Genomic DNA, 25,285 nt, shown 5'->3' with positions numbered 1-25,285 from the left:
CAAAGCTGAATTTCCCTCCAGCATCTAACTGAGTAGAAAAGCAGGATATGTACATTTCACAGTTGCCCCAAACTCATGTCTGAATTGACACGTATTTCCATTCTTGTATAGATCCTGCTACTCTGTGCACATCACCAATGGAAATGCAACAGTTTCCGTTGTGAACTATAAATAATCTAGAGTCTGCTTCAGCATGTAACATTAGGTGCTTGCTAAAAGACAGAATTCAGACTGACTTCAGTAGGAACAGGAGAGGACTCTAAAACATTGTAACCTCTTTTTCATTAAGAGGGTCTTACATTTTAATACACTAAATATTAGAGAAAAATTAAGCAATTTTAATTTTTTAATTAAAAAATTGGCTGTATTGAAATAATCCAATATTAAAAATACTAACATATTTTACGAATCCATACCAGATTTCCCTATGGATTCTAATAATGGCAACTGTAGAGGCTCCGGCAATGGTGAGTACATTTTTATATATATAACTGTTTAATAAGTTATCTTCTTTCAGATTCTTTTAACATTTAAATAAGACCAGTACTTAATGATGTATAGACTCCGCTGTTTCAATTTTTTGTACACTGTGTATTTGCTATGAGAGTTACATGTTCAATAAGACATTCAGGGAGATTGAAAGTTGGATTTAGGTGGTGGGTAAGCCTCTCTGCACAGGTGTGAATTTCACTTTTAGTACTTTTCTAGGGCCTGATTCTGCTGTTTTTATCCAGGCAAAACTTCCTTCAAGTCAAAAGGACTTTACTGATTTCAGGGGAGCTCTTGTCTGTTAGGATTCATCCCCTATTGTGCTTTCCGCTTTCATTTTGTTATTCCATACTATAGAAATATGATTTGGTTTGCTGCTCTGGAAGTCATCTTCCTTCTAATTATTTTTTCACACAAGCTGGAAATTCAGTGTGCAGAAGAACGTTTGTTCAGCCCAGTAATTCAAAGTAACAGGTGAATCACATATTACATTACAGCATGCTAACGCAATGGACAACGCTTCTCTTTACATTTTAGCATTGGAAAGAAAAATCAACAGTGCCACATATGTTAGTGTGCATTGTTCAGCATGCAAATCCCTCACGAATCAGATTCCTTACAAGTTACTCTGATACTTCTTTGTATAATGTAGGGTCCATTTACTACTGTGTCCATTTTTATGTTGGCGGACCTCTGTTAATTTACTGGAGTGAAACAGTGGTGAATCAGGCCCGTGTATATAGCACTCTCTTGAAATGGCAGCAGTCTCTCTTTTCAGACCTTTAAACTGTAAAGCAAAATGATAGAATTTTTTTGTAGAGTATATAAAGCATGTACCTGAGTAAACTGTTGTTTGCATTAGTCATGGGTACATGGAGGTCAGACTAGGTGATCATGATGGTCCCTTCTGACATTAGAATCCATGAGTCTAGGTTAGTTGTAAGGAAAACAGGAAATGAAGCTGTAAAAATAGTGTAGCCTTTAATTTTTTCCTTTGCTTCAGAAATTTCTAGAGTTGTAGCAAAGATCTAAAAATAAGTTGTTCTTGTTGTTTTAATGTATCTTATATTATTAAGTGATTTATTCATTTCAGTCAAATGGAGTTAATCTTAAGTAGCCTGTTTGGGCTTTGTTAAGAAAGGAAAGGAAAATTTGTTTTGTTTTACTTTACAGCAAAATACATTACAAATTGCTGCAAATAATATTCCTGTGTAATTTTCTTCTATTAAGTTTAATTAAATCTACCAGAAACCACCATTTCTGACATCACTCTGGAGGTCAAATGAGCTGATCATAACGGTCCCTTCTGGCCTTAAAACCTCTTGGTGAAATATTGACCCCACTGAAGTCAAGAGAAAACCTCCCATTGATTTCAATAAGATCAGGATTTCACACTATGAATCCATGAATTTTCACTCCACTGAGCCTCTCATTGTCTTATTTGTATGTCAGAACTGATCCCTTCGAGTTGACCGCTATTCTTAGGTAATAAAAGAAAAAAGAAAATTGAATTGCCCCATATGGATAGATATGATATCTAAGTATTGCCTGAGAATTAGAGCTGGGAAATGGCAATCAGAGCTCCTGGATTCTATTACCATTTGTGCCAATAACTTGTTATTGGCTGCTGGTCAAATCACATGGGTCAAAAGGTTCAGACTTGGGTACCTAAAGTTAGGCATCTAAATCCACATTTAAGTTACTAACTGCATTTTTGTAAGAGGTGCTATATAACCACAATTCTCAGTGATAATCAGGCTGCTTTAAGCACTTAAATCTGGATTTAAATGAATAACTGTAGGTGCCCAAATGTAAAAATTTTTTCACTTAACTCTAAACCAAGCAAAAATGATCTTTGCATAGTCTAAATGAAGTTCTGCGCTTAACAATTACTGTTAAAAGAACATAATAGGATGCATGTTTGTTGTCTTTCACTGATTTTCATACCAGCTTATCAGTTTATAAGTAAAAAGATTGTTTTAAAATAATGAGTCTTGCAAACTTGTGGGATCTGAAGGTCAAGCTGTCTACTTTCCTTGTCATGTTGCACCATCAGTAATGAAATATTTTGTTGGCCAAAAATTGCTTCAGTGCCAATCCCATTGTCTTCATTGTGGTCACCCAGACTTAACTGCTTGGAATTTAAACAGTTTATTTTTTCTTGCCACATCACAACAAGAGTCCAGCTAAATTATTTTAGCTGTGTTGGCTATGTTAGACTAATAGGAGTGAAAAGCAGTAAAAATATATATTACTAAAGAAAGCAGATATGATTGTGAAAACACCCAGGGAGCAGCTCTGAAGAATAAGCTGAATATTTTTACAGACACTTTTTTAGTGTAGAATCACATTTTGAGTCTCAATATAGCACATTTTTTTCAATTGACAAACACAATTTAATCCCACCAGAAAGGAGAATTATTTTTTAATATATGTTTTGTTTATATGTTCAGTAAAACAGCCTTTGTCCTTTCTCCATTGTAAATAGACCCTTTGTAAGTAGTATTACAATGAAGTGTGTTAAAAAATTCAGGGCTGGACATGCTGTATGATTTCTAAAGGATATTGCAAATAGTTGTGTGTATTGTTGCCTGTAAGTAATGTCAGTGTGTTAAATCTACTCAAAGCAGCTCTTATCCCTGGCAAAGTCAATTGGCAAAGTCTTGCCTCCAACTCTGCATATAAATAATTTTTTTCCTTCCTTGGCGAGAAACTACATTCTTGTCTATTTCATAAGATGCTCTTAAAGTTGCTTAGAAGTTTCTCCAGATATTATTATTATTATTTCAGTGAAACATTTGCCAGCTTTGAGTACTTATATTGATCAGTAACACAACCAGGTTTTATGGGAGCAACATATTTTATATATTTTTAAGAGCCCCTATATATTTGTAGAGGAACATTTTCAAAGGCGCACATGGCACATAGGCCCCTAACTCCCACTGACTTCTTTCTTAAAAATTGAATGTTTCATTGCATTCCCAGTGGAGTTAGGGATCTAGCTGCCATTTGGTTCCCAGTGCTCTAGGTGTTAGAAGGAAGGTAGGCAGCGGCACTGTCAGTAGCTCTAGCAGCTCCAGAGTAGAATGGCTAGGTAGTGTGTGGGCAGGGTCATGTCCCATATTCCTGCACAACAAGATGGCTGGGCCAGGGGGATAATTATCTACATTGGCCAAACTGGACAGTCTCTACGTAAAAGAATAAATGGACACAAATCAGACGTCAAGAATTATAACATTCAGAAACCAGTCAGAGAAGATTTCAATCTCTCTGGTCACTTGATTACAGACCTAAAAGTGGCAATTCTTCAACAAAAAAACTTCAAAAACAGACTCCAACGAGAGACTGCTGAATTGGAATTAATTTGCAAACTGGACACCATTAACTTAAGCTTGAATAAAGACTGAGAGTGGATGTGTCATTACACAAAGTAAAACTGTTTCCCCATGTTTATTTCCCCCCCTACTGTTCCTCACACGTTCTTTTCAACTGCTGGAAATGGCCCACCTTGATTATCACTACAAAAGGTTCTGGGTTCTTTTTCCCCCCTCTCTCCTGCTGGTAATAGCTCCTCACCTTACCTGATCCTTCTCATTACAGTGTGTATGGTAACATCCATTGTTTCATGTTCTCTGTGTATATAAAATCTCCCTACGGTATTTTCCACTGCATGCATCCGATGAAGTGAGCTGTAGCTCACGAAAACTTATGCTCAGATAAATTGGTTAGTCTCTGAGGTGCCACAAGTCCTCCTTTTCTTTTTGTGGATACAGACTAACCCGGCTGCTACTCTGAAACCTATCTTTTCCAGTTACACATGTGTAGAAAGGGGTGTTTCCCTCCGTGCTCTCCTAGAATCTAAGAGACATTATGCCTTTCAATAGCATCATTCTATTAAGTTCTCCTCCGGGGTTTGTGCGTGTATGTATATGCATGCCTTTGACTGTTCCTCACATAGGTTCATCCCTGCAAGAGACATCCAATCAATCAATCAATCAAGTCTTTTTGTGTACACACACACACACAGAGAAAGTGCTGATAAGTGTTATTAGATAGTATCATTCAGTGGGATCAGGGAGAAGCCCATTGATTATATTCTAGGACAATTACAGTAAAATATTTTCCTTGGATTAAAGCAGTTTCTGAGATTTATTGTTTTAGGAGTGTTAACCCATAGGTAACATTGCTGTCAATTTCAATCATTTTGTGTTTTGCTAGTGTGGTGGAATAAAGTTCTGCAGAGAAGGGGAATTTTAAGGGATTGACATTGTGTGTTGTTAAGGTAACTCTCCTGGATACAGGTCTGACTCTGTTTGAATTTGAAATGTGAAACTAACATGAGTAAGGTTTACAGAACTGGCCCCTTTATGAGCACCTGTTTTGAGGCAGTTTACAAAATGAGCCGTAATTTGGCCTAAATGTACATGAATTCATATAGGCTTAATGAAAGACAAAAATTACTTCCCTTTTCTGCCTTATTATTTTAAAACAGTCACATAGAAAAGCTCAACTCTGTAGCATATTTTTCTCTCTTTCTCTCCCTATAGATAGATAGATAGATAGATAGATTTCTGAGAATGTATTTTGAAATTCAAGAGAAACATTATTCTCTTCCTTTGAAATGTACTTTTTTCCTGTTTACACTGTTTCTCTTTTTAACTATAAGGATACATTGAAGCCAAAGTAAATGATAAACTGAGAACCCCAATAAATAACACAATAACTTCCTAATTTTTTCAAAGCACAAAAATACAAGTTTATTTTTTTGAACTGTTCTTTTCAGATTATACTGAAATATCTGAAATGGGCACTGTTTTAGATCTTCAGTTTATATAAATCAGCTGTGTTGGGTTTTACTGTTTTTAATATTGAAGCATGCATACCTGACTTGGGAGGCAGTGTCAGATGTTTAAAGCATGAGTGTGAGAGTCAAGGCACCTGGGTTCTGTTCCTAATTTGACCACTAATCTGTTCTGAATTATGTGCTGCTTCAGCTAGAACAGCAAAACAGATCACTAACAGGATATGCCTATTTCTGGAACATGATGTTTCTAGTAAGAGTACTGATGCAATTGTTACTTTGTAGGATGTTCTTTATGTATTTCTGAATAGAAGTAGAATGCTGTGTGCTTAGCAAACATAATGGGGGAAATGCTCTATTGGGCACAGCAGAGAAGAGGCTGGATGGGGGGTCCCAGCAGGGAGCTGGCTCTGAGTATGGCTCTAGACAGTACTGTAATTTGTGGGGAAGGGTTAAATTTCTCTCACTTACCCCAGCAAATGCCAACTGTAATCAGCTGCTCCACTCTACCAAGTCTCAATAACTTCCATTACATCCAAAATAATGAAGTAGCTTGATTTTTTTCTGTTAAAATGATCAGTAGTTACCTCTTTGGATAGCAACATTATGAGTAAAAAGAAAAGGAGTACTTGTGGCACCTTAGAGACTAACCAATTTATTTGAGCATGAGCTTTCGTGAGCTACAGCTCACTTCATCAGATGCATACCGTGGAAACTGATGAAGTGAGCTGTAGCTCACGAAAGCTCATGCTCAAATAAATTGGTTAGTCTCTAAGGTGCCACAAGTACTCCTTTTCTTTTTGCGAATACAGACTAACACGGCTGTTACTCTGAAACCTGTCATTATGAGTAAAGGCTCCAGACTGAGTTAGCAACCTATTTGACATGAATGAAGTGTACCCACTTGTATTATTGTTTCCAGCTGTCTGCAACCTCATTCAGACACCGCTACATGGGTTTATATTTTGAATTATCTTTGCAACTGGAAGGGCTAGTAACCTCACTGTGTTAATGAAAGCTTAGATTGTAGAGCACAGTTGTGTAGAAAATTCAGATAGAAGGGCAATTATGTGGCCACATATTCATTATTGTACACAGGGTTCTGCATATTCTCTATGAGCTGAATGATACCGTCTTCTATGCTGGTTATCTAGAGAGGGGAGTGATTACAAAGAGCCCTTCCCCAGGGTTCTTGCCAAAAAAAATGTCTCCTCACATCTCCCACCCCAAGCCCATGAACAGTTATTTCAGTTATAGTTAGCACTCCACGATTATTTATTATAATTCATGCAATTTTCAAGTGTTAATTTACTTACAAGAGTCTTTGTTTATTCTTTCCCTGAATGAAGTAGAAACATAGGAACTGCTCTCACAAAAGTCAGTGTCAAAAACTCATATTAGGTATCATGACCATATTGAGACAATTAAAATACAGATTATAAATGGAAGAGTATCCAAACAAAGCTGATTACCTTGTTCATACCAATATTTATAGTATATACATACAAAATGTTATGTCTGTCTGATCCATATGAGTAAGATTTGCTGGATCAGCACCTTAATTTGCTCTTTGTTTTGCCTTTCTGGCGTGGGATGGGCAGGGAGATTGATTATATTTTAGCCATATATTTCTTTAGGGCACCTATTGAGAGGTTTCTTTTTAGTACATGTTAGAATAAAAAGATCAAATGCAAAAATTTCAGTGATTAGAATTGTCTGAGCACTAGTCAAAATCTCCGGCTGGATCCTAGTTCAGTCCTTTGTAGAGTGTGTAGGCCAGTGAGTGGGCAGACGTGTCAACTAAGGAAGGTAAAATAAAGCCCAATTGATAGTTCAGTCCAAGGTCATTTCTTCAGTGCTGGCTTTATTAATTTAAAGGAGATTCCAAACCAGGATTAACATAATACAAGACACTTGCAACATCCAGACAAGACCTTTCAGCAAGATGGTAGGTGAGAAGACTGACTATTCCCCTGGGTAGCCTTCCTGGATATCTTCTAGGCCTCATCTCATATGGCCACAGAACCAACCTTCACAAGACTGTGCCAGAAGCATTCCTTTACACAGTAGCCACTAGAAAGTCACATGACACTAAGTCACCTGACATTTCTTAATCATGTGCCTGGTCTGGAGCTACAAATCCCATCAGCCCCTGGGTTTAAAGGTATTATGTCCCTGTAACAAATGTGCTTGTGTTTTCACGCTGTAGAGCTGCCATAGGGAGTCTACAGCCTGCCCTCAGTTTTGCTGGTGCAGTTATTCTGGGTTTGATGTAGTATAACTGAAAACAGAATTTATTCTGTGATGGATAGCTGGTTGGGAATTTTCCATCAAAATGATTTCTTGAGGGGAAATGCAGTTTCTGCAAAAGTTTTCAGTTTTCTGTTGAGAAAATCAAAATGAAATATCTTATTTGAGTTGGTTTGTTGAACTGGCTGAAATGTATAGTTTCAAGTCAGTTCAACATTAAATTGCATTTCCCTAGTGTGGTGCATTCCCTAGTGTAGTTCCAGCCCCCATTCTCTTCTATGGGCTAGGCTCCCTCACTAGACATCATCTCCCATGATGCAATACAGTCTTCTCTCTGACTGGCGCATCATGGAAGTCCCATGACTGCAGATGCATCATGGGAGATGTAGTTTGGCCAGGGAGTCTGGCCCATAGGGGAGAATGTGGTCATCTGACTCCTGAACTACAGTTTCCATGAGACAATGTGCCACAATAGGAAAATACTGTTTAACATTGAACAGGCTCAGAACAAAACATTTTGCCATTTCCAATTTTTTAGATATTTTCTTTCCTAAGAGTGTTGCTATTTCAACTATTTGTTCAGATTTTGGATAAAAACAAACATTAAAACATCAGAATTTCCTGCAGGACACACTGACCTTTTTATAAATATCCTCAAATCAGCAATGGGATGCTCAGTTTCACTATGTTTTTGTGCAGAGGAGTTTAATAATACCCCCTATGTTTTTAACAGAACCTGAATATATAAATAAATAAATTTTTGCCATCTGATTGCTATCAATCTCTGTTTCAGTGTTTTTAAAGGCAATTTTGGGGGGATGGGAGAGTTTGTCTTTGAGTCAATGCCTTGTTCTTCTAAAGCAAAGGTTTTCTGTTTTGCAGAGCGTTGCAAATGCAAGCCTATTAAAGCTACCCAGAAGACCTATCTTCGGAACAATTATAACTATGGTAAGGACAGCTGCATGGCTAGATATCAAACCTTTAAAGGAATACATTAAGTTTTTCCAGGAACTCTAAATTTAGTAATGTGACAGGAAAAAAATTCCACAACAATAGGCTATGGCCTAAGCATGTAATCAGTTCATGCTCATTTGCTCTAGGAAAGCTGGTCAGATTGATTGTATTGAGTTCATTCATTAGCAGTAACTACAAAAAGACAACATGAAGTAAAAAAAATTTCTAAGTTCAAAACTTGATTCACTCATGGAAGGATGAGGCAAGGGTGGGTTAGTATTTTAATAGGACATCATAATATTTGTAGCTTTTGAGATTAAAATGTTCCGTGAACAGTTTTTTTTAAACAATATTTAAACATTAACATGCAAGCCCAGTGTGTTTCATTGTATAATGTTGCTGTTTTTCACTCTAAATCCCAGTTGGTATGAGATGTGCCACTTCATTGGCTCCAGGAGAATACTAGGTGTTTATGCATTGAAAAGTGTTTTTAGTCTTAAAAGTGATGGGATAAAAATGACATTGTGGGATTCTATCTTTGATCTATCTCTGATTTCTAGCTCAAACTTGCTCAGTTTACAAACAAAAAGATGTTTTTACTATCATCCCAGCAAACTCATCCTGGGATCTGACACTGAAGTTAGATTCTTTCCTTCCCCTGCATCATTGCCAGTAATGAGGCTCCGTCAGGCCAAGTTATGCTGTCAGTAACACCTGTGCGACCCCCCTGATGTCCAAACTATGTCCTGAGCTGTCCAGATTTCCCTATTCTTCAGGCATCCCCTGGGTCCAGTTCTGCAGCCTTTATTCAGACAAGTCTTTCTTACACAAATAAACCTGATGAAGTCAACAAGATTTCTTGCATAAGTAAGGATTACATATAGGAGTCAGAAATGCAGAATTGGGCCCTTGAGGTCTTAACATGTTGACCTGCAACCCCTTACTCATGGGAGTAGCTACTATTAGTTTCACTGAATTCATGAAAAAGGGTTTACATGACCAGGACATAGTGAAGACAATTTTATTGTTAAACCAAGCTTTTTAAGTACATATGTATACAAATGGTATCCACTAAGTCTGTAATAAAATAAATCCTACTAAATGATATTAATAACTCTCATATTCAGTGAAAAGCAGCAAGGTTATGATTTTCTGACTCATTTAGCTGTTTTATATGTAGGGGTGGTTGTGGTGTGAGTATTCTCCAGTGGATTATGGCAGAGATTCACTGCTCGTGCTACAGCCAAAAACTCATAGATATTAAGGTCAGAAGGGACCATTATGATCATCTAGTCCGACCTTCTGCACAACGCAGGCCACAGAATCTCACCCACCCACTCCTGCAATAAACTTCTCACCTATGTCTGAGCTATTGAAGTCCCCAAATCATGGTTTAAAGACTTCAAGGTGCAGACAATCCTCCAGCAAGTGACCCGTGCCCCATGCTGCAGAGGAAGGCGAAAACCCCCCAGGGCCTCTTCCAATCTGCCCTGGAGGAAAATTCCTTCCCGACCCCAAATATGGCAACCAGCTGAACCCTGAGCATGTGGGCAAGATCAAGATTCACCAGCCAGATACCCAGGAAAGAATTCTCTGTAGTAACTCAGATCCCACCCTATGTAACATCCCATCACAGGCCATTGGACCTATTTACCATGAATAGTTAAAGATCAATTAATTGCCAAAAGCATGTTATCCCATCATACCATCTCCTCCATAAACTTATTGAGTTTAATCTTGAAGCCAGATAGGTCTTTTGCCCCCACTGCTTCCCTTGGAAGGCTATTCCAGAACTTTACTCCTCTGATAGTTAAAAATCTTCGTCTAATTTCAAGTCTAAACTTCCTGATGGTCAGTTTATATCCATTTGTTCTTGTGTCCACATTGGTACTGAGCTGCAATAATTCCTCTCTCCCCCTGGTATTTATCCCTCTGATATATTTATAGAGAGCAATCCTATCTCCCCTCTTCTTTTGGTTAGGCTAAACAAGCTTGGGGGAATTTTGGAGAGAATTAAGATGACTTACCACAGGCTCTCTTTATATTCTGTTATACCATTCCTCTCTTTCTTTAGAACGTAAAGACCTCTGGGAACACATTAGAAAGAGTGCCAAAGCAAAGTAGGTTTTTGTGGGAAAGTCTTAAGAGGTTTTAAGAAAGTGGATTAGTTTGGGTAAAAGTTTTATTCTGTATAAAACCTGTGAGCTGTTGAACAGTTGTGTTTAACTTAGCTGAGACAATGCTGAGCATGGCTGTGGGTGGAAAAGTGTGTGTGGGGGGGGGGGAGGGGAGTGGGGATGGATTAATGGATTTTCTCTTTTTCATTACATCTCTTCCATTTTTCCTTTTTTTTCTTTGCACTAGTTATAAGAGATTAAGAATCTGAGGAATTTGGATGTAAAATGGAGGAAGAATCTATGATTTGAAAACAGTGCAAGATGTAGTACTCCCTTGAATATGACCTCTGGATTTGCATGCGGTGTCAGCTCATTGGTCACCATGAGAGACCTGAAAAAATTGCTGCCCTTGGAAGGCAACTTTCCCTAGTATGCAGTTCATGGGAGAATAATAGGATCAGAGAAGAAACAATTAGACAGGTCATCAGGTCAAGATCAGGAGCATTGGAGTTCATGGAAAACAGAGCAGATTGGTGCTGGGTCACTGGAGGAAGAAGAGAAAAGGGAAGGCCCTGTCATCCAATAGGGATAATGATACAATAAAGCTTTCAAGTATATTTTCCCATTTTGTGAAAGGCTGTGGATGACAAATTAAGAGTCTGTACTGGACCTAAATAAGATGTATGAGCAAGGAGGAAATAATAGGAAATATGAACTACATGTTTAAAACACAGAGGGAATAAAAGAAAAAAAACTAAAAAAAAGTATATCCCAGAGAAAGTAAGGTGAAAGGCCCATTGATAAATTATTCCCTGCACAGAGCACCTACATTGCTATTATATATCTTGCCTACTTGAAATGTACATGTTACTCTTGGTAGAAGAGAAAGTGAAGAAATAGGGGGAAGAAGGGAATCTCTGGGCAAAATCTAGATGGAGTTCAGTTGAGCTTTTGATAAAGGAGCACACAAAAGACTAATCCCCCAGCTCACAAAGGATGGCATGGGGGTGACCTACATTATTTGCTGCTGTTAACTATACTCTGTACTTTTCCCCCAGTCATTCGGGCTAAAGTGAAGGAGGTGAAGACTAAATGTCATGATGTCACCGCAGTAGTTGAAGTAAAGGAGATACTAAAGTCTTCCTTGGTGAATATTCCTAAGGACACTGTTAACCTTTACACAAACTCTGGCTGTCTATGCCCACCGCTCAATGCCAATGAAGAATACATTATAATGGGCTATGAAGATGAGGAACGCTCCAGGTAATTTATTCTTTAGTGTCCTTTAGAGAATTACTTTCCCTGCTCTATTCGCCCACCACCTCATTTTGAAGCCACCATTGTTCCCTCTGAAGGAAATTGGGCAGAATTTTCTTCAGAACTCGTGAGCAATGCTTTTGACTTTTGGACTTGTCACTACTGAATGCCATGAGGTTCTCTCTCTCTCTCTTCTCCCCTTGAGCAGATCCCATTAGCGTTGTGTATATTGCTACATACAGCATACACATTCCTTGATAATAAAATAACTGGCTTATCTGAAATGTGTAGGTTACTCTTGGTAGAAGGCTCCATAGCTGAGAAATGGAAGGATCGTCTTGGTAAAAAAGTAAAGGTAAGACAATGTTTCACAATCTTAGTAACAATTAACATTGAAAACTGTTTGTATCTCACCTTTAAGAAAAAAAGAGAGGAAATCATAGAATATCAGGGTTGGAAGGGACCTCAGGAGGTCATCTAGTCCAACCCACTGCTCAAAGCAGGACCAATCCCCAATTAAATCATCCCAGCCAGGGCTTTGTCAAGCCTGACCTTAAAAACTTCTAAGAAAGGAGATTCTACCACCTCCCTAGGTAACGCATTCCAGGGTTTCACCACCCTCCTAGTGAAAAAGTTTTTCCTAATATCCAACCTAAACCTCCCCCACTGCAACTTGAGACCATTACTCCTTGTCCTGTCCTCTTCTACCACTGAGAATAGTCTAGAACCATCCTCTCTGGAACCACCTCTCAGGTAATTGAAAGCAGCTATCAAATCCCCCCTCATTCTTCTCTTCTGCAGACTAAACAATCCCAGTTCCCTCAGCCTCTCCTCATAAGTCATGTGTTCCAGACCCCTAATCATTTTTGTTGCCCTTCGCTGGACTCTCTCCAATTTATCCACATCCTTGTAGTGTGGGGCCCAAAACTGGACACACCAGATGAGGCCTCACCAATGTCGAATAGAGGGAGATGATCACGTCCCTCGATCTGCTCGCTATGCCCCTACTTATACATCCCAAAATGCCATTGGCCTTCTTGGCAACAAGGGCACACTGCTGACTCATATCCAGCTTCTCGTCCACTGTCACCCCTAGGTCCTTTTCCGCAGAACTGCTGCCTAGCCATTCGGTCCCTAGTCTGTAGCTGTGCATTGGGTTCTTCCGTCCTAAGTGCAGGACCCTGCACTTATCCTTATTGAACCTCATCAGATTTCTTTTGGCCCAATCCTCCAATTTGTCTAGGTCCCTCTGTATCCTATCCCTGCCCTCCAGCGTATCTACCACTCCTCCCAGTTTAGTATCATCCGCAAATTTGCTGAGAGTGCAATCCACACCATCCTCCAGATCATTTATGAAGATATTGAACAAAACCGGCCCCAGGACCAACCCCTGGGGCACTCCACTTGACACCGGCTGCCAACTAGACATGGAGCCATTGATCACTACCCGTTGAGCCCGACAATCTAGCCAACTTTCTACGCACCTTATAGCGCATTCATCCAGCCCATACTTCTTTAACTTGCTGACAAGAATACTGTGGGAGACCGTGTCAAAAGCTTTGCTAAAGTCAAGAAACAACACATCCACTGCTTTCCCTTCATCCACAGAACCAGTAATCTCATCATAGAAGGCGATTAGATTAGTCAGGCATGACCTTCCCTTGGTGAATCCATGCTGACTGTTCCTGATCACTTTCCTCTCATGTAAGTGCTTCAGGATTGATTCTTTGAGGACCTGCTCCATGATTTTTCCAGGGACTAAGGTGAGGCTGACTGGCCTGTAGTTCCCAGGATCCTCCTCCTTCCCTTTTTTAAAGATTGGCACTACATTAGCCTTTTTCCAGTCATCCGGGACTTCCCCCATTCGCCACGAGTTTTCAAAGATAATGGCCAATGGCTCTGCAATCACAGCCGCCAATTCCTTTAGCACTCTCGGATGCAACTCGTCCGGCCCCATGGACTTGTGCACGTCCAGCTTTTCTAAATAGTCCCTAACACCTCTTTCTCCACAGAGGGCTGGCCATCTATTCCCATATAAATATATGAGGCCCAATTCTACACCCATGAAAGTTAACGTGTCAGATTCTGATTCCATTACACAAGGGTAAATCTGGAGTAACATAACTGAAATCAGTGGAGTTAATCCAGATTTATACAAGTTTAGCAGCGATTAAAACCTGAATCATTTATTTCAATCAGCAGGAGCTGGATTAAGCTCTACAGCCAAATTCTGCATTTAGGTGCATACATGCAGCTTTTATTCAGTTTAGTGGGAACTGTCTACACACAGTCAAGGGCAGAACGTGGTTTCACAAGCCTTATTAGCTCATTTACAAACTTGTGCGTCTCAAATTTTAAATGTTTAAATACAGTTCTCATCTAAGTTGTGCAGACTTGGTCTCGCTCTGAGACTTAGCTCTTCATCTAAAGGAAACATTTGACATATGCGAGGGAGGAATACAAGTACAGGAGTTCCTATCTGAAAGAAAATAGAGAAGTAGGGAGGAAGTGGAGCAGACACAAAAAGGATATATGTTCCACCCTAATATCTTGTAATTCCTGGAATGATTGATTGGGTAGGCTAGACAGCCACACAGCCTTTGGCACCTAAGCTTTATTTTACGTATCTGACACCCTCAAATGGTTTTAGTGACCTTGGCAGCATTACAAAGATCATCATTTTACATGGAAAGCATTTATTTTAAAAACAATTTCTCCAACGTGTTGATTTGACATAAATAAGGTTCCCCACATCTTTTTGCATGTGTTGTCCGTCTCTTTCCCCTCATTTTCTTCAAGTTTTAGTGATCACTGCAGAGAAAATCCTTTTTTTTTTATACAAATTGAAATTCTTCTATGTCTAGCTGTTATCCATATTCTTTTATTAGACTGGGTGACCTATCTTATCTGGTAGAACCTCCTCAATGCCAGTGCCATGGAACATGTGATAATTCATGTTGTTCTCTGGTACCACTTTAGTTCTGGTTTCCTGCTACTAGTGTAACTTCAGTTACCGGCAACCGTTACAGCCCTGGTATTTCACTACCATTTATTACACCATCTATTACACACAGTTCCTTCGTGCCAGCTCTGCTCTATGAATCACTTGACTGTTTTTCTATCCTGGTTTTCTAAAAAGGACCACAGGTGGCTTTACTTACATTTAAAATAAATAAATGAATTAAATTAAATAAAGCGTAAGCCACGTTTCTGCTTGTCATTGTAGCATGGTGTCTGATCATTCATTTTCATGATGTTAATATGATCTCTTAGGCAGCCAACAGTTCTTGCTTAAAAGGGCACTGTCAAGTTGTTAAAAACAAAACAACCAAAAACATACTAGTTCAATAAACCCTTAAGAACTGAAAAAGATCCTTACTTATGTTTCTAGTAACACCTGAAGACAATAACCACGCAAATAAATTACGTGCATAATTTTGTTCTTGGCAGGGCTTTGAGTTTGATGAAGCTGGTTGCATAAGTAAAGTTAAAGATAGGCTATTAAAATCTAATGTGCTTTTCACAGTGGTGTTTGATTACTACTTGTATTTCTTTCAGCTTTGACATGGACACAGTTTTAGTATTGTCTATAGTCACTTTCTGATTCTCAGCACTGCAGTGGTTGGGTTGCAAGCATGCGGAGGGGAACGTTTAGTTCTAATCTTGCGGAGAGGGCACAACCAAGCCAGTTTTCATTGAAAGAAAAATGCATTAACATTTTAAATAATTCATTTTGGTAAAATAACTTTTTTCAAAGTCTTTGTTTTGACCATCATCTACCCTGGCATTCATAACTTAGGTCTGTGTGTGTAATGTCACTCATCCCCCGACTGTGTAAATAACATGCTATGCATTTGAAGGCATGATCCCGTGAGGTGCTGAGTGCCCTCAACTTCCAACTATTTCACTGAGAGTTGAGAGGGCTCAACACCTCTTAGGATTGGATCCTCATCCTCCAGGCTTAGTCGTGTAGGTTGACTACTGCCTCCACACAGAACCCTGCTGAAGCAAACAGGGTTTGTGCAAATCTTGCAGAATCATGGCCTTAGTAAGTAGCTAGTGTTTGAGCCTCATATGGGCACATCCCTACCAAAAAACAGTTAAAGAAATAAAGGTTTAAGAAATATGGTCACTAGACCATGAGAACAAGGACCTGCTTTACCCTGTGATTTGTTACTGTAATATTTAGTTACACATTTAGATAGCCACATTCCTGTCACTATGCTCTGCACTCTGGGGCAGAACTCTTACTTCTGCTCATAATCTGTAAGTCACATTCACGATTATTTTATAAAGTCTCTGGCATTTTCTCTTCTGGTGGGAGTAACAGCATCTTTTAGAAATATTGCTTTGCAGCATTTGAGTGTAATTTGCGAACTAGTTTTGTAAAAATATCTGCGTTTGAGGTATTTTGAAACACATGCAGGTGTAGCTTTGTTAATTTTTTTCTTCCATTTATTAGTTTTGTTTGCTTACATTGTACAGCGCTGGGATCAGAAACTCCGTCACCCTGGAAAGGGCAGAAATGAGCCTGGACAAAGTGATTCTGCTCAAAAGCCTGGCAAGAACAGTAACCCCCGACAAACACGCAACTAAATGTGAAAAGCTATGTACAAATCAATGGACTCTATATTAAGACTTGCATTGTTGAAGCAGCAAGGGAGAAATTGCACTATTGCACGTTATATTATATTGTTTACTAAAAAAATCATGTTGTAGCTAATTAGTTATTTTCCCTCATTTTCTGCCTTTTAAGGGGGGGTGTAAACCCTAAAAAATTATATTTTATCTCAGTAATAACTGCAGAAAACTGCCCTTATGAGATAAAATAGGAGGACATTTACTGAAGTTAGGAGATATTGGTGGTTTTATCAGTGGGGCCATGTTGCTTAGAGAAAGACTTCAACATAGGAATGGGATCTGGCCAGACCAGGACCTTTTAAAAAAAAAAAAAAAAGTAGGGGTGGGACTTTAACCCAGCTTCTCTGCTCCTGTCCCTTTTTCTCACATGCTTGATCATGGCTGCAGCAACTGGGTTTTTTTAATGTAGAAGTTTTAGTCTGAAATATAATGGCCATATCTATACATAAGTTAAGAATTATATGGCACTTCTGGAAAGACACTGACTGAAGAGCAAAATAAATTGTTCGCAGTGTTAGCGTCAGCAACGTGATAAGGGAAAATTTTGACTGATTGAAAACCAGTTTAAATATTTAGCTCTGCAATTATCTAACAAAAAATACCTAATCAGCATGAAGAAAGAGACTCATGTTAAAAGTTGTGTTCTAATCAGCACAACCCTTCAATTTGCTTACTCTTAAATAAGCCACTGTATAAGTTTAAGTCTAACTTACATCTATCACAACAAAAACACATGGGATTTAAATGCTTTAATCCTTGTGGGAAACATTGTATAGTTCTGTTAACTCACAACATAATTTACGGTATACTTGCTCTCGTAATGGCAGTTCCTTCCCACCCTCCCCCACATCATGTAGGAGTAGACTGACTTACCAGGCCTGCTTCTCAGTATAGGTCTGCACTTTATCATTTTGATTTTGTGGTGTTATTCTTATTTCTGTGCCTACATAAACAGCAGTGTTTAATGCTCAGTAAAATATGTTTAATAAAAGAATGATAGTTGTCAGAGACCTTATCCTGACTTTTGCACCAAATGAACGTTTAAAATCCGTGATTTGTTATTGTCCACAGTGTATGCCAGCGCAAAAAACAAACACCCACCCTTCATTTTCTTCCTTCAATAGAATTTTTCAGTCAGTGCCAACAATTTGAAATTATCATTTTTTTTAAAAGTATAATGATGTAAGTAGAATACCAAGCTTCTGAGCTCTGGTGTACAGAAAATAAAACACTTATGATGCAAACTGTTACTGCATTTTTAGTTGGAAGTACTGAATTTCTTTTCCCAGGACACCCATATACAGTATCTCGTGGTTGCTGTTCATCCACAGGAAACAACACCAGAGTTTACATAGTTAAACATTACTGAATTTAAATGCAAATAAAGCAGTGAAGATAGAAAATATTTCGAAAGTGTTCATAATAATTTAATGTTTTCATTAATAACCAAACGTCAAGCTCAGAGCACCATTGTGCTAGATACCCTGCAAACATAGGTTTTGTATCTTTTAAATGAAATGCAACAGTGCAGATGGGGACTGGATGTCACAGGAGATTAGCAATGGGATGCAAATAGAGCTGGGCAGGAAACAGTTGTGTCATCCCTTGAATATTTGGCTAAAATTAGGACAAAGTGGAAATCTCTAAATATCTAGGAGATGGGGGGGGGAAGCTTCCCTTTGGGTCTATATGTTGATTTCAATCTTTATCTTCCTTTTTTAGGTTAATTAGCATATATTTCAAAGTGAAAAATCCATTTGAATTGGAAAACTAGAATTTTCCATTTTGAAATTGTCAAAATGAAATGTTTACATAACTTCAAAGCTCCCCCCCAATTTATTTATTTTTTTGATGAGTTGAGATTAGTTAAGTCTGAAGCGGAGCAGTTTTGGTTTTAACCAGTTAGCATTTTTCAATGGCAACATTGTCAAAAATGTCCTGACTACAATTCTAGATATAGAGCCTTATGTGTCAAGATAGCAGATTTCAGTACTAGTAGAGTTGGTTTAAAAATGCCTCCCCCCCCCTCCAGAGTTTGTGTTTGGGTGGAAATTTGAATACCAAAACATTTCTGCTGAAAATCAGAATATTTCAATTTTTCACTAGCCACGCTAGTGCCTCTTGGGAGTTGTAGTTTATTTGATGCTCCCTTCCTCCTTTATAGCTTGGTCTCTCTTGCTGGTGCAATATAGGAGAATTAAATCCAGCCCATAGAAGAATAGGGGGACATGAGACAACCGACTACAGCTCTCATGAGGCACTGTGGCAGTATTTCCAAATCAAAATATTTTGGTTTTCAGGAAAAATGTAAATATTCCTTGGAAAGCAGACACTTTTAATGAAAAAATTGTTTAGTCAAAGTTTAGAAGGAAAATGTTCAACCAGCCCTACTATTATGCAATGGCTGTCCAGTGGACTTCATGGAATAAGCATAGAGGTGTGGGGTGACTTCTCACATATGGCATGGAAATCCCTGCACTCTGCCTCTGTGTCCTCAGAACTCCATTGCCACAATAAAAGTGGCATTTTGATTTGCTTGGTCTCTTCCCTTTACATACCCCTTCTTGCCCTCCCCATTCCTTCATTCTGAAGGAGGCCAAAGCCACCTCTTTCAAGAGTAATCATGGGATTGTAGGATTGGAAGGGACCTTGATAGGTCATCTAGTTTAGTCCCATGCACTGAGGCAGGACTAAGTATTATCTAGACTCTCATGAGTGCCTCCTGTCAGCTTGATGAGATGCTGCAATCTTTTCTTGTGGCACCCCCTACAGGTTGTCAACCTCATTAGGCAGGTCTTCAGTGGCTCAGCTCTTTGGCCAAGTCACTCAGTTCTGTGGTTCTCAACCATGTGTAGCCTAGGGGTATGCAGAGTTCTTCCGGGGGTACATCAACGCATCTAGATATTTGCCTAGTTTTACAACAGGCTACATAAAAAGCACTAGCAAAGTCAGTACAAACCTGAAATTTCATAGACAAGGACTTGTTTATACTGCTCACACTGAAATTTAAGTACAATATTTATATTCCAATTGATATTTTATAATTATATGGTAAAAATTAAAGTAAGCAAGTGATGGGTAATACTGTGTTGTGACATTTTTGTATTTTTAGGTTGGATTTTGTCAGTTTAAGTTAGGTGAAACTTGGGGGTACACAAGACAAATCAAATTCTTGAAAGGGGTATAGTAGCTAGAGAGGTTGAGAACCACTGACTCAGTCAGTCAATATGGATGAACCCCTTCCAGGATATTCAAATCCAAAACCAAACATGAGTAAGAGTCTTCCAATCCCTGGCTCAAGCTGGACTCATCCCCTCATTCCTGAGGGTACCTTCTCTCTTCAGCCCCGCTTTGGCTCCTTTAAATAAAGCCCTCTGCTCCAGCTTCTAAAGGAAACTTACCCTATCTCAGGGCATAGAAAACAGTCTTACCAGAACAGGCAGTCTGCACTCACCAGGGCCTTCAGCCTTGTCTCTGGGCCCCTGTCATGGGGTCACTCATCACACTGGCATCTCCTGCTGGGCGTTTTGGGAATTGGCTCCACCCCAGCAGGTGAGCTCTTGGGTGGTGGCTGCTCTCCCGTCCTCGCCTCTGCCTGCGGACCTATTACGACTCTTTCCTCTTGGCATCTGCTTTGTGGCACAGCCCTCCAGCTGTGTCACCATCCGGTTCCCCCCTTCCGGTGGACTCCTCCAACAAGAGTCCGGCCACTCCTCGCAGTGGCTTGGCAGTCCCCAGCTGGGCCACTCCTTCAGTGGCTAGTGGGGGGGCCCAGGCTGGCCCACCCACTACTCCAGGCCCCTGCAAACAGCAGCTGCCTGCTAGCTCACTATTGTTATTCCCTAAGCAACTTCCCCACAGCCTCAGTTCCTTCTGCTCCTGCCTCTGGCTCCAGCTCCTTTGCTCTCTTCCTAGGGCCTCAAGCCTGTATGTCCTGGCAGCCCGCCAGCAGCCCTCTAGGAAGCCAGTCTTCTCTCTAGCACTTCCTGTAGCAGACTAACTCACGCTGGTCTGCAGTTTCCTTTTATATGGGCCAGCTGGACCCAAATTGGCTGGTCCAGCCGCTGCCCTAATTGGCTGTTTCCCCTGCAGCCACCCCTTTAGCTGCCTGCAGTTCAGCCTCCCTAGGCTGGTTTTAACGCTCTCAGGGCAGTGCGGGGCAGGCACCCTGTCACAGCCCCTTTAAATGTAACCCATTTTCTTGGGGTTTTAAAACTAGCCATATCCCCTTTTCAGGGCTTAGGCCACTCCAGCAGTGGCTGGTGGGGGGACCCAAGCCCGCCCACCCACTATTCTGGGTCCCAACCCAGAGACCCTGTACACAGCAGCCACGTGCTACTTTCTTTACTTGACAGGTTTCAGAGTAACAGCCGTGTTAGTCTGTATTCGCAAAAAGAAAAGGAGTACTTGTGGCACCTTAGAGACTAACCAATTTATTTGAGCATGAGCTAGTGAGCTGTAGCTCACAAAAGCTCATGCTCAAATAAATTGGTTAGTCTCTAAGGTGCCACAAGTACTCCTTTTCTTTTTTCTTTACTTGGTTGCTGCTGCATTCCCTGGGCCTCTTCACATCTGTCCATTACTGGCTTAGGGCTAGAGGGCTCAGGTCCTTTTGCTTCCAGGTTTAGCAAACAGAGCCCATCACACTCCCTTTGGCCAATACAGTGAACTCCTCAGCCCCTACAGTGCCTTTTTTCTGAGCCTGCTGAGCTCTGATTGGCTGCTTCTGTGCAGCCTCGGCTTGCCAACTATCTAATCACACCAACCCAAACACCCCTGCCCTGTCTCTTCCCTGAGGCCCCAGCCCTGCCCTGCCCTTTCTCCGAGGCTCCGCCCCGCTCACTCCCTCCCCACCCCCTGGTCGCTTGCTCTCCCTCACCCACTTTCACCAACCAGGGGGTTGGGGTGTAGGAGGGGGTGGGGCTCTGGGGTGGGGCTGAGGGGTTCCGAGTGTGGGAGGGGGCTCTGGTCTGAGCCTGGGACAAGGGGGTTGGGGTGCAGGAGGGAGTGCAGGGTGCAAGCTCTGGGAGGGAGTTTGAGTGCAGGAGGGGGCTCAGGGCTGGGGAATGGATTGGGGTACAGGAGGGGTGGGTTCTGGGAGGGGACTCAGGGCTGTGGCAGGGGATTGGGGAATGGGAGGGGTACAAGGTGCAGGCTCTGAGAGGGAGTTTGGGTGAAGGAGGGGGCGAGGGTCGTGGGCTTCAGCCGGGTGGCCCTTACTTTGGGCGGCTCCCGGTCGATGGCGCAGCAGGCCTGCCCTGGCCCTGCACTGCTCCCAGAAGGCCAGGGGTCTCCATGCACTGCCGCCACCTGCAGGCACCACCCCCATAACTCCCATTGGCCGCAGTTCCCGGCCAGTGGAAGCTGTGGAGTCAGTGCTTGGGGCGGGGACAGCACACGGAGACTGCCTCCCCATGGGCTGCAGGGATGTGCTGGCCACTTCTGGAAGCAACGCGGAGCAAGGACAGGCAGGGAACCTGCCTTAGACCCACTGTGCCACCAGATTTTTAGTGGACTAAAATCTCCCAGTTTGGCTTCAGTAGCTTCCAGGAGGTAGAGCCCGATTCTGGGAGACTCCTGGCGAAACCGGGAGGGTTGGCAACCCTAACAGCCTCTTGAGGCAGGCCTGGCTTCTTCCTGGGGAGAGGTGTGATAGAACCATGGGGCCTCAAAGGGCCTGGTATACCCCGTCACACCATCCCTGACAGGTGTTTGTCTAAACTGTTCTTAAAAAACCTCCAATGATGGAGATTCCATAACTCCCCCTCCCCCCATATGATTTGTTCCAGTGCTTAAGTTCATAACTGTAAGGGTAGTTTTTCCTAATGTCTAACCTAAATCCCCTTTGCTGCAATTTAAACCCACAAAGTCTTGTCCTGTCCTCAGTGGATGAGGAGAACAGTATATCACTCCTCTTTTATAAGAGCCTTTTATGTACTTAAAGACTATTATGTCCCCACTCAGTTGTCTCTTCTTCAGACTAAACAAACCTAATTTTTTCCATTTTTCCTTGTAGGTCATATTTTCTAGACCTTTAATTATTTTTGTGTTGCTCTCCTCTGGATTTTCTCCAATTTATCCCCATCTTTCCTAAAGCGTGGTGCTCAGAACTGGACACAGTATTCCAGTTGAGGCCCTGTCATGCTGAGTAGTCAGCCAAATTTGTTGTCAGTCAAATTATAATTGTTTGAAAATCTTCTCCCGCTATTCCAGCTGTGGTATGGTAGCTATGGTAGCTCTGTGGTAGAGGATAGAGACCCAGATTCAGCTTTTAAGTAATTTTAAATAGAGTAAAAATGTCTATGAAGAGGGGAAGAGCGAAGCGAAGGGGGTAGCTACTAAGAGTTCCATTTTGGGCAGGACTGGATCCAGGTTTTACCACCCAGCTTGTTGTATTCAATCGCTGCTACTGGCCTGGGCCCCAGCATTTTGTTTGTAAAGGCTTGAAACATCAGCCTTCATTCTGCTACTGGTAGGCATTGTGATGAGCAGGTGGGAGACCATGTTGAGGCTGGGATTGCCTCTAATCGCCTCAGCTGTTCCTTAGAAGTTACTAAAGAGAGCAAGAAGGATCTCTCTCTTTCCCTGGACAGAGCAGGCCTGCTCTTTTTCTCTGGAGCATGCTAGAAGGGGGAAGCAGGCCCCACGGTCCACCTCTCCATCAAAGAGGACATCCAGGTAAGAGGGAGCCTTTTAGGGGTGTGTGGCTATGTGAGAGAAACGATTGTGATGGGGGTCTCAATAATGATAACTTGAGGATGCTCCCTATTAATTGAGCTGTAATATCTTGGGCTGATGAGCACCTTGGCCGGTGAGTTTATTTAACCCAGGACATGGTTAAGAGTTCCGAAACAGACAGTGTGCATGAGTTTTCTAATTGAATGGAAGTTCTGGTTAGCTAGCAAATCTGAACTAATTAATAGTGCTAACATGGTTTATTTACCTCCCAGGACCCAAGTTCTGTGTTGTACCTGTACCAATTGAGAATATATAATCAACAGCTGAAAGAGAGCAGGGCCTGCGGTGAAATGTGTGGGTGATATAACATGAAAACCTGAACTTGGGTCTTGCCAGATAGGAAAGTAGCAGTTGATGTTCAGATCTTCTGTTGCAAAGTTTATTAATCTGTGACATTTAAGTCTGCACGTGTGTTCCCTATGGGCCATTCACATCTCTGTGCACAGCCTGAGGAAACAGGCTGTGTGTAGGTGTACTCTCTGGAGACTGCAAGGAGAAGGAATTGTCTCTCTGAGGCTATGGTGCAGCAGTGCAGCCGCTCTGAGGCCCTCACTGTAGCCTCAGAATGGAATTAAATCCCCTTGTGTGCTGTGATTCCCTCCGCTAAGGGGGACTGGCCATCTACATGCTGGGAAGAAGGGATGTGTGATGCAGTCTTTCCTCTTCTCCCTAGACCCTTCCGTAGGGGGTGCAGAAGGAACCCATGCTCAGAAAATGAGCACAGCCTGTGTCAGCTGCCAGCATCCTGCATCCCCTGCAGTGGAATCACTGAGGGTCAGGCATGGCTGTTAGGCCCCTCCTTGGGGCCACGGAGTGGAAATGGGATTTTTCCATAATGATTGGGGGTTTTATTTTAAACTGCTCATTTAAAAATATTACAGTTTTTTGATTACCTTTCAAACTTGAATTTGTTTGGAGGAAATATCTAGATCATCGTACACAAGCACAAACAAGTACAGATGGGCTGAATACACTGACAAAAATGCATGTGACAGCCAACTTGGACCATATGTTAATTGTGGAGACTGGGGGTATTTCACTGTGTGACACACGTAATTCGGTGCATGGGATGTATCGGATGATTGATTAAAAACCAGGCCTTTCCCACATCTGGCTTTGGTTATTTCAGAAAGCAAATATGCAACTCGAATCTCTGTGGATAATTAGTAGGACATGTTGCTGACCATAAGGGAGCATTTCCTATTACAATTCCACAGATGAGAAGGCAGGAAGAGTAAACACTTTAGCATTGCCATTCACAAGCATGTCATGGTTTCTGGTTTTGACTCATGGTTTTAATAATTCTGTACAGCAAGCACAGCTGTTCAGTGCTGTATACATGAGCAATAAGGTGAAAATAATAGCAGAGCTTCAGTTTAGTCTACGTAATGCTACTCAGATTTAACCCTACTCCCGAGGAAGTCAATAGCAGCGGGGCCAAGTGCCATACATTGAAACACAAGATCCTTTCATAATGCCTGCCTTAACATTAATGGAAATAGCAAATCTCATTAAACTGTTACTGCTCTTTCTCAGAGACATTGGCAGTACAAATTGAAAGACCCAGGGCCTCAGGTTTTCAAACATGTCTCCATTTTGAGTAGGAGAAATATCACTAGGCTGCCAAAAATTAGCCCCACAATATGGGGAAGGTTCTATCACCATTTTAAAAGACAGAGTAAGATTCCAAAGGGAAAGAACATAAAGTTTACTTAGTGAGGTGACCAGGGGCCAGGCTTTTAAAGGATTCTAGTGAGTCAAGCCTGAGGAAATGTCAGCTGAGTAGAAGACTGATGGCAGGGAAGGAAGCCTCCCTACTTTGAGTTATAGCCAGGGCAGATCCAGTGTCTTCTCTGAGGAACCAGGCTGCTAAAGCTCCAACCTTTGGGGAGATGTCATTATGATTATTGACTTACATAACAGCTGTGGTGTGCATGGCACCTTCCAGACCTCTAAGATGCTAAGGCCCCTATCCTGAAGTTTAAATTAGGCAGATAAGGCATAGATGGTAGGAAAGAGGTAGAGAGAGAGAACAGTA

General features: G+C 41.2%; 1 protein-coding gene across 2 annotated transcripts in view; it reads left to right on the top strand.

The window, feature by feature from the left end:
• Window positions 1-17,753, top strand: part of FRZB (frizzled related protein) — a 34,687-nt gene extending 16,934 nt beyond the window's left edge. The window contains exons 2-6 of one of the 2 annotated variants that reach the window (XM_077830226.1): window positions 420-467; window positions 8,423-8,488; window positions 11,670-11,874; window positions 12,160-12,223; window positions 16,354-17,753. In XM_077830226.1, the coding sequence (XP_077686352.1) occupies window positions 420-467; window positions 8,423-8,488; window positions 11,670-11,874; window positions 12,160-12,223; window positions 16,354-16,464 (494 nt within the window). In that variant the 3' untranslated portion in view covers window positions 16,465-17,753. The remainder of the gene's footprint in view (window positions 1-419; window positions 468-8,422; window positions 8,489-11,669; window positions 11,875-12,159; window positions 12,224-16,353) is intronic. The other variant, XM_077830227.1, reaches the window with a different exon arrangement.
• Window positions 17,754-25,285: the final 7,532 nt, after the last annotated feature.

This window comes from Eretmochelys imbricata, chromosome 11, assembly GCF_965152235.1.
Source record: "Eretmochelys imbricata isolate rEreImb1 chromosome 11, rEreImb1.hap1, whole genome shotgun sequence".
Classification (NCBI taxonomy): domain Eukaryota; kingdom Metazoa; phylum Chordata; order Testudines; family Cheloniidae; genus Eretmochelys; species Eretmochelys imbricata.
Note: the sequence above shows the minus strand (reverse complement) of the source record. Positions and strands in the feature narration are given on the sequence as shown.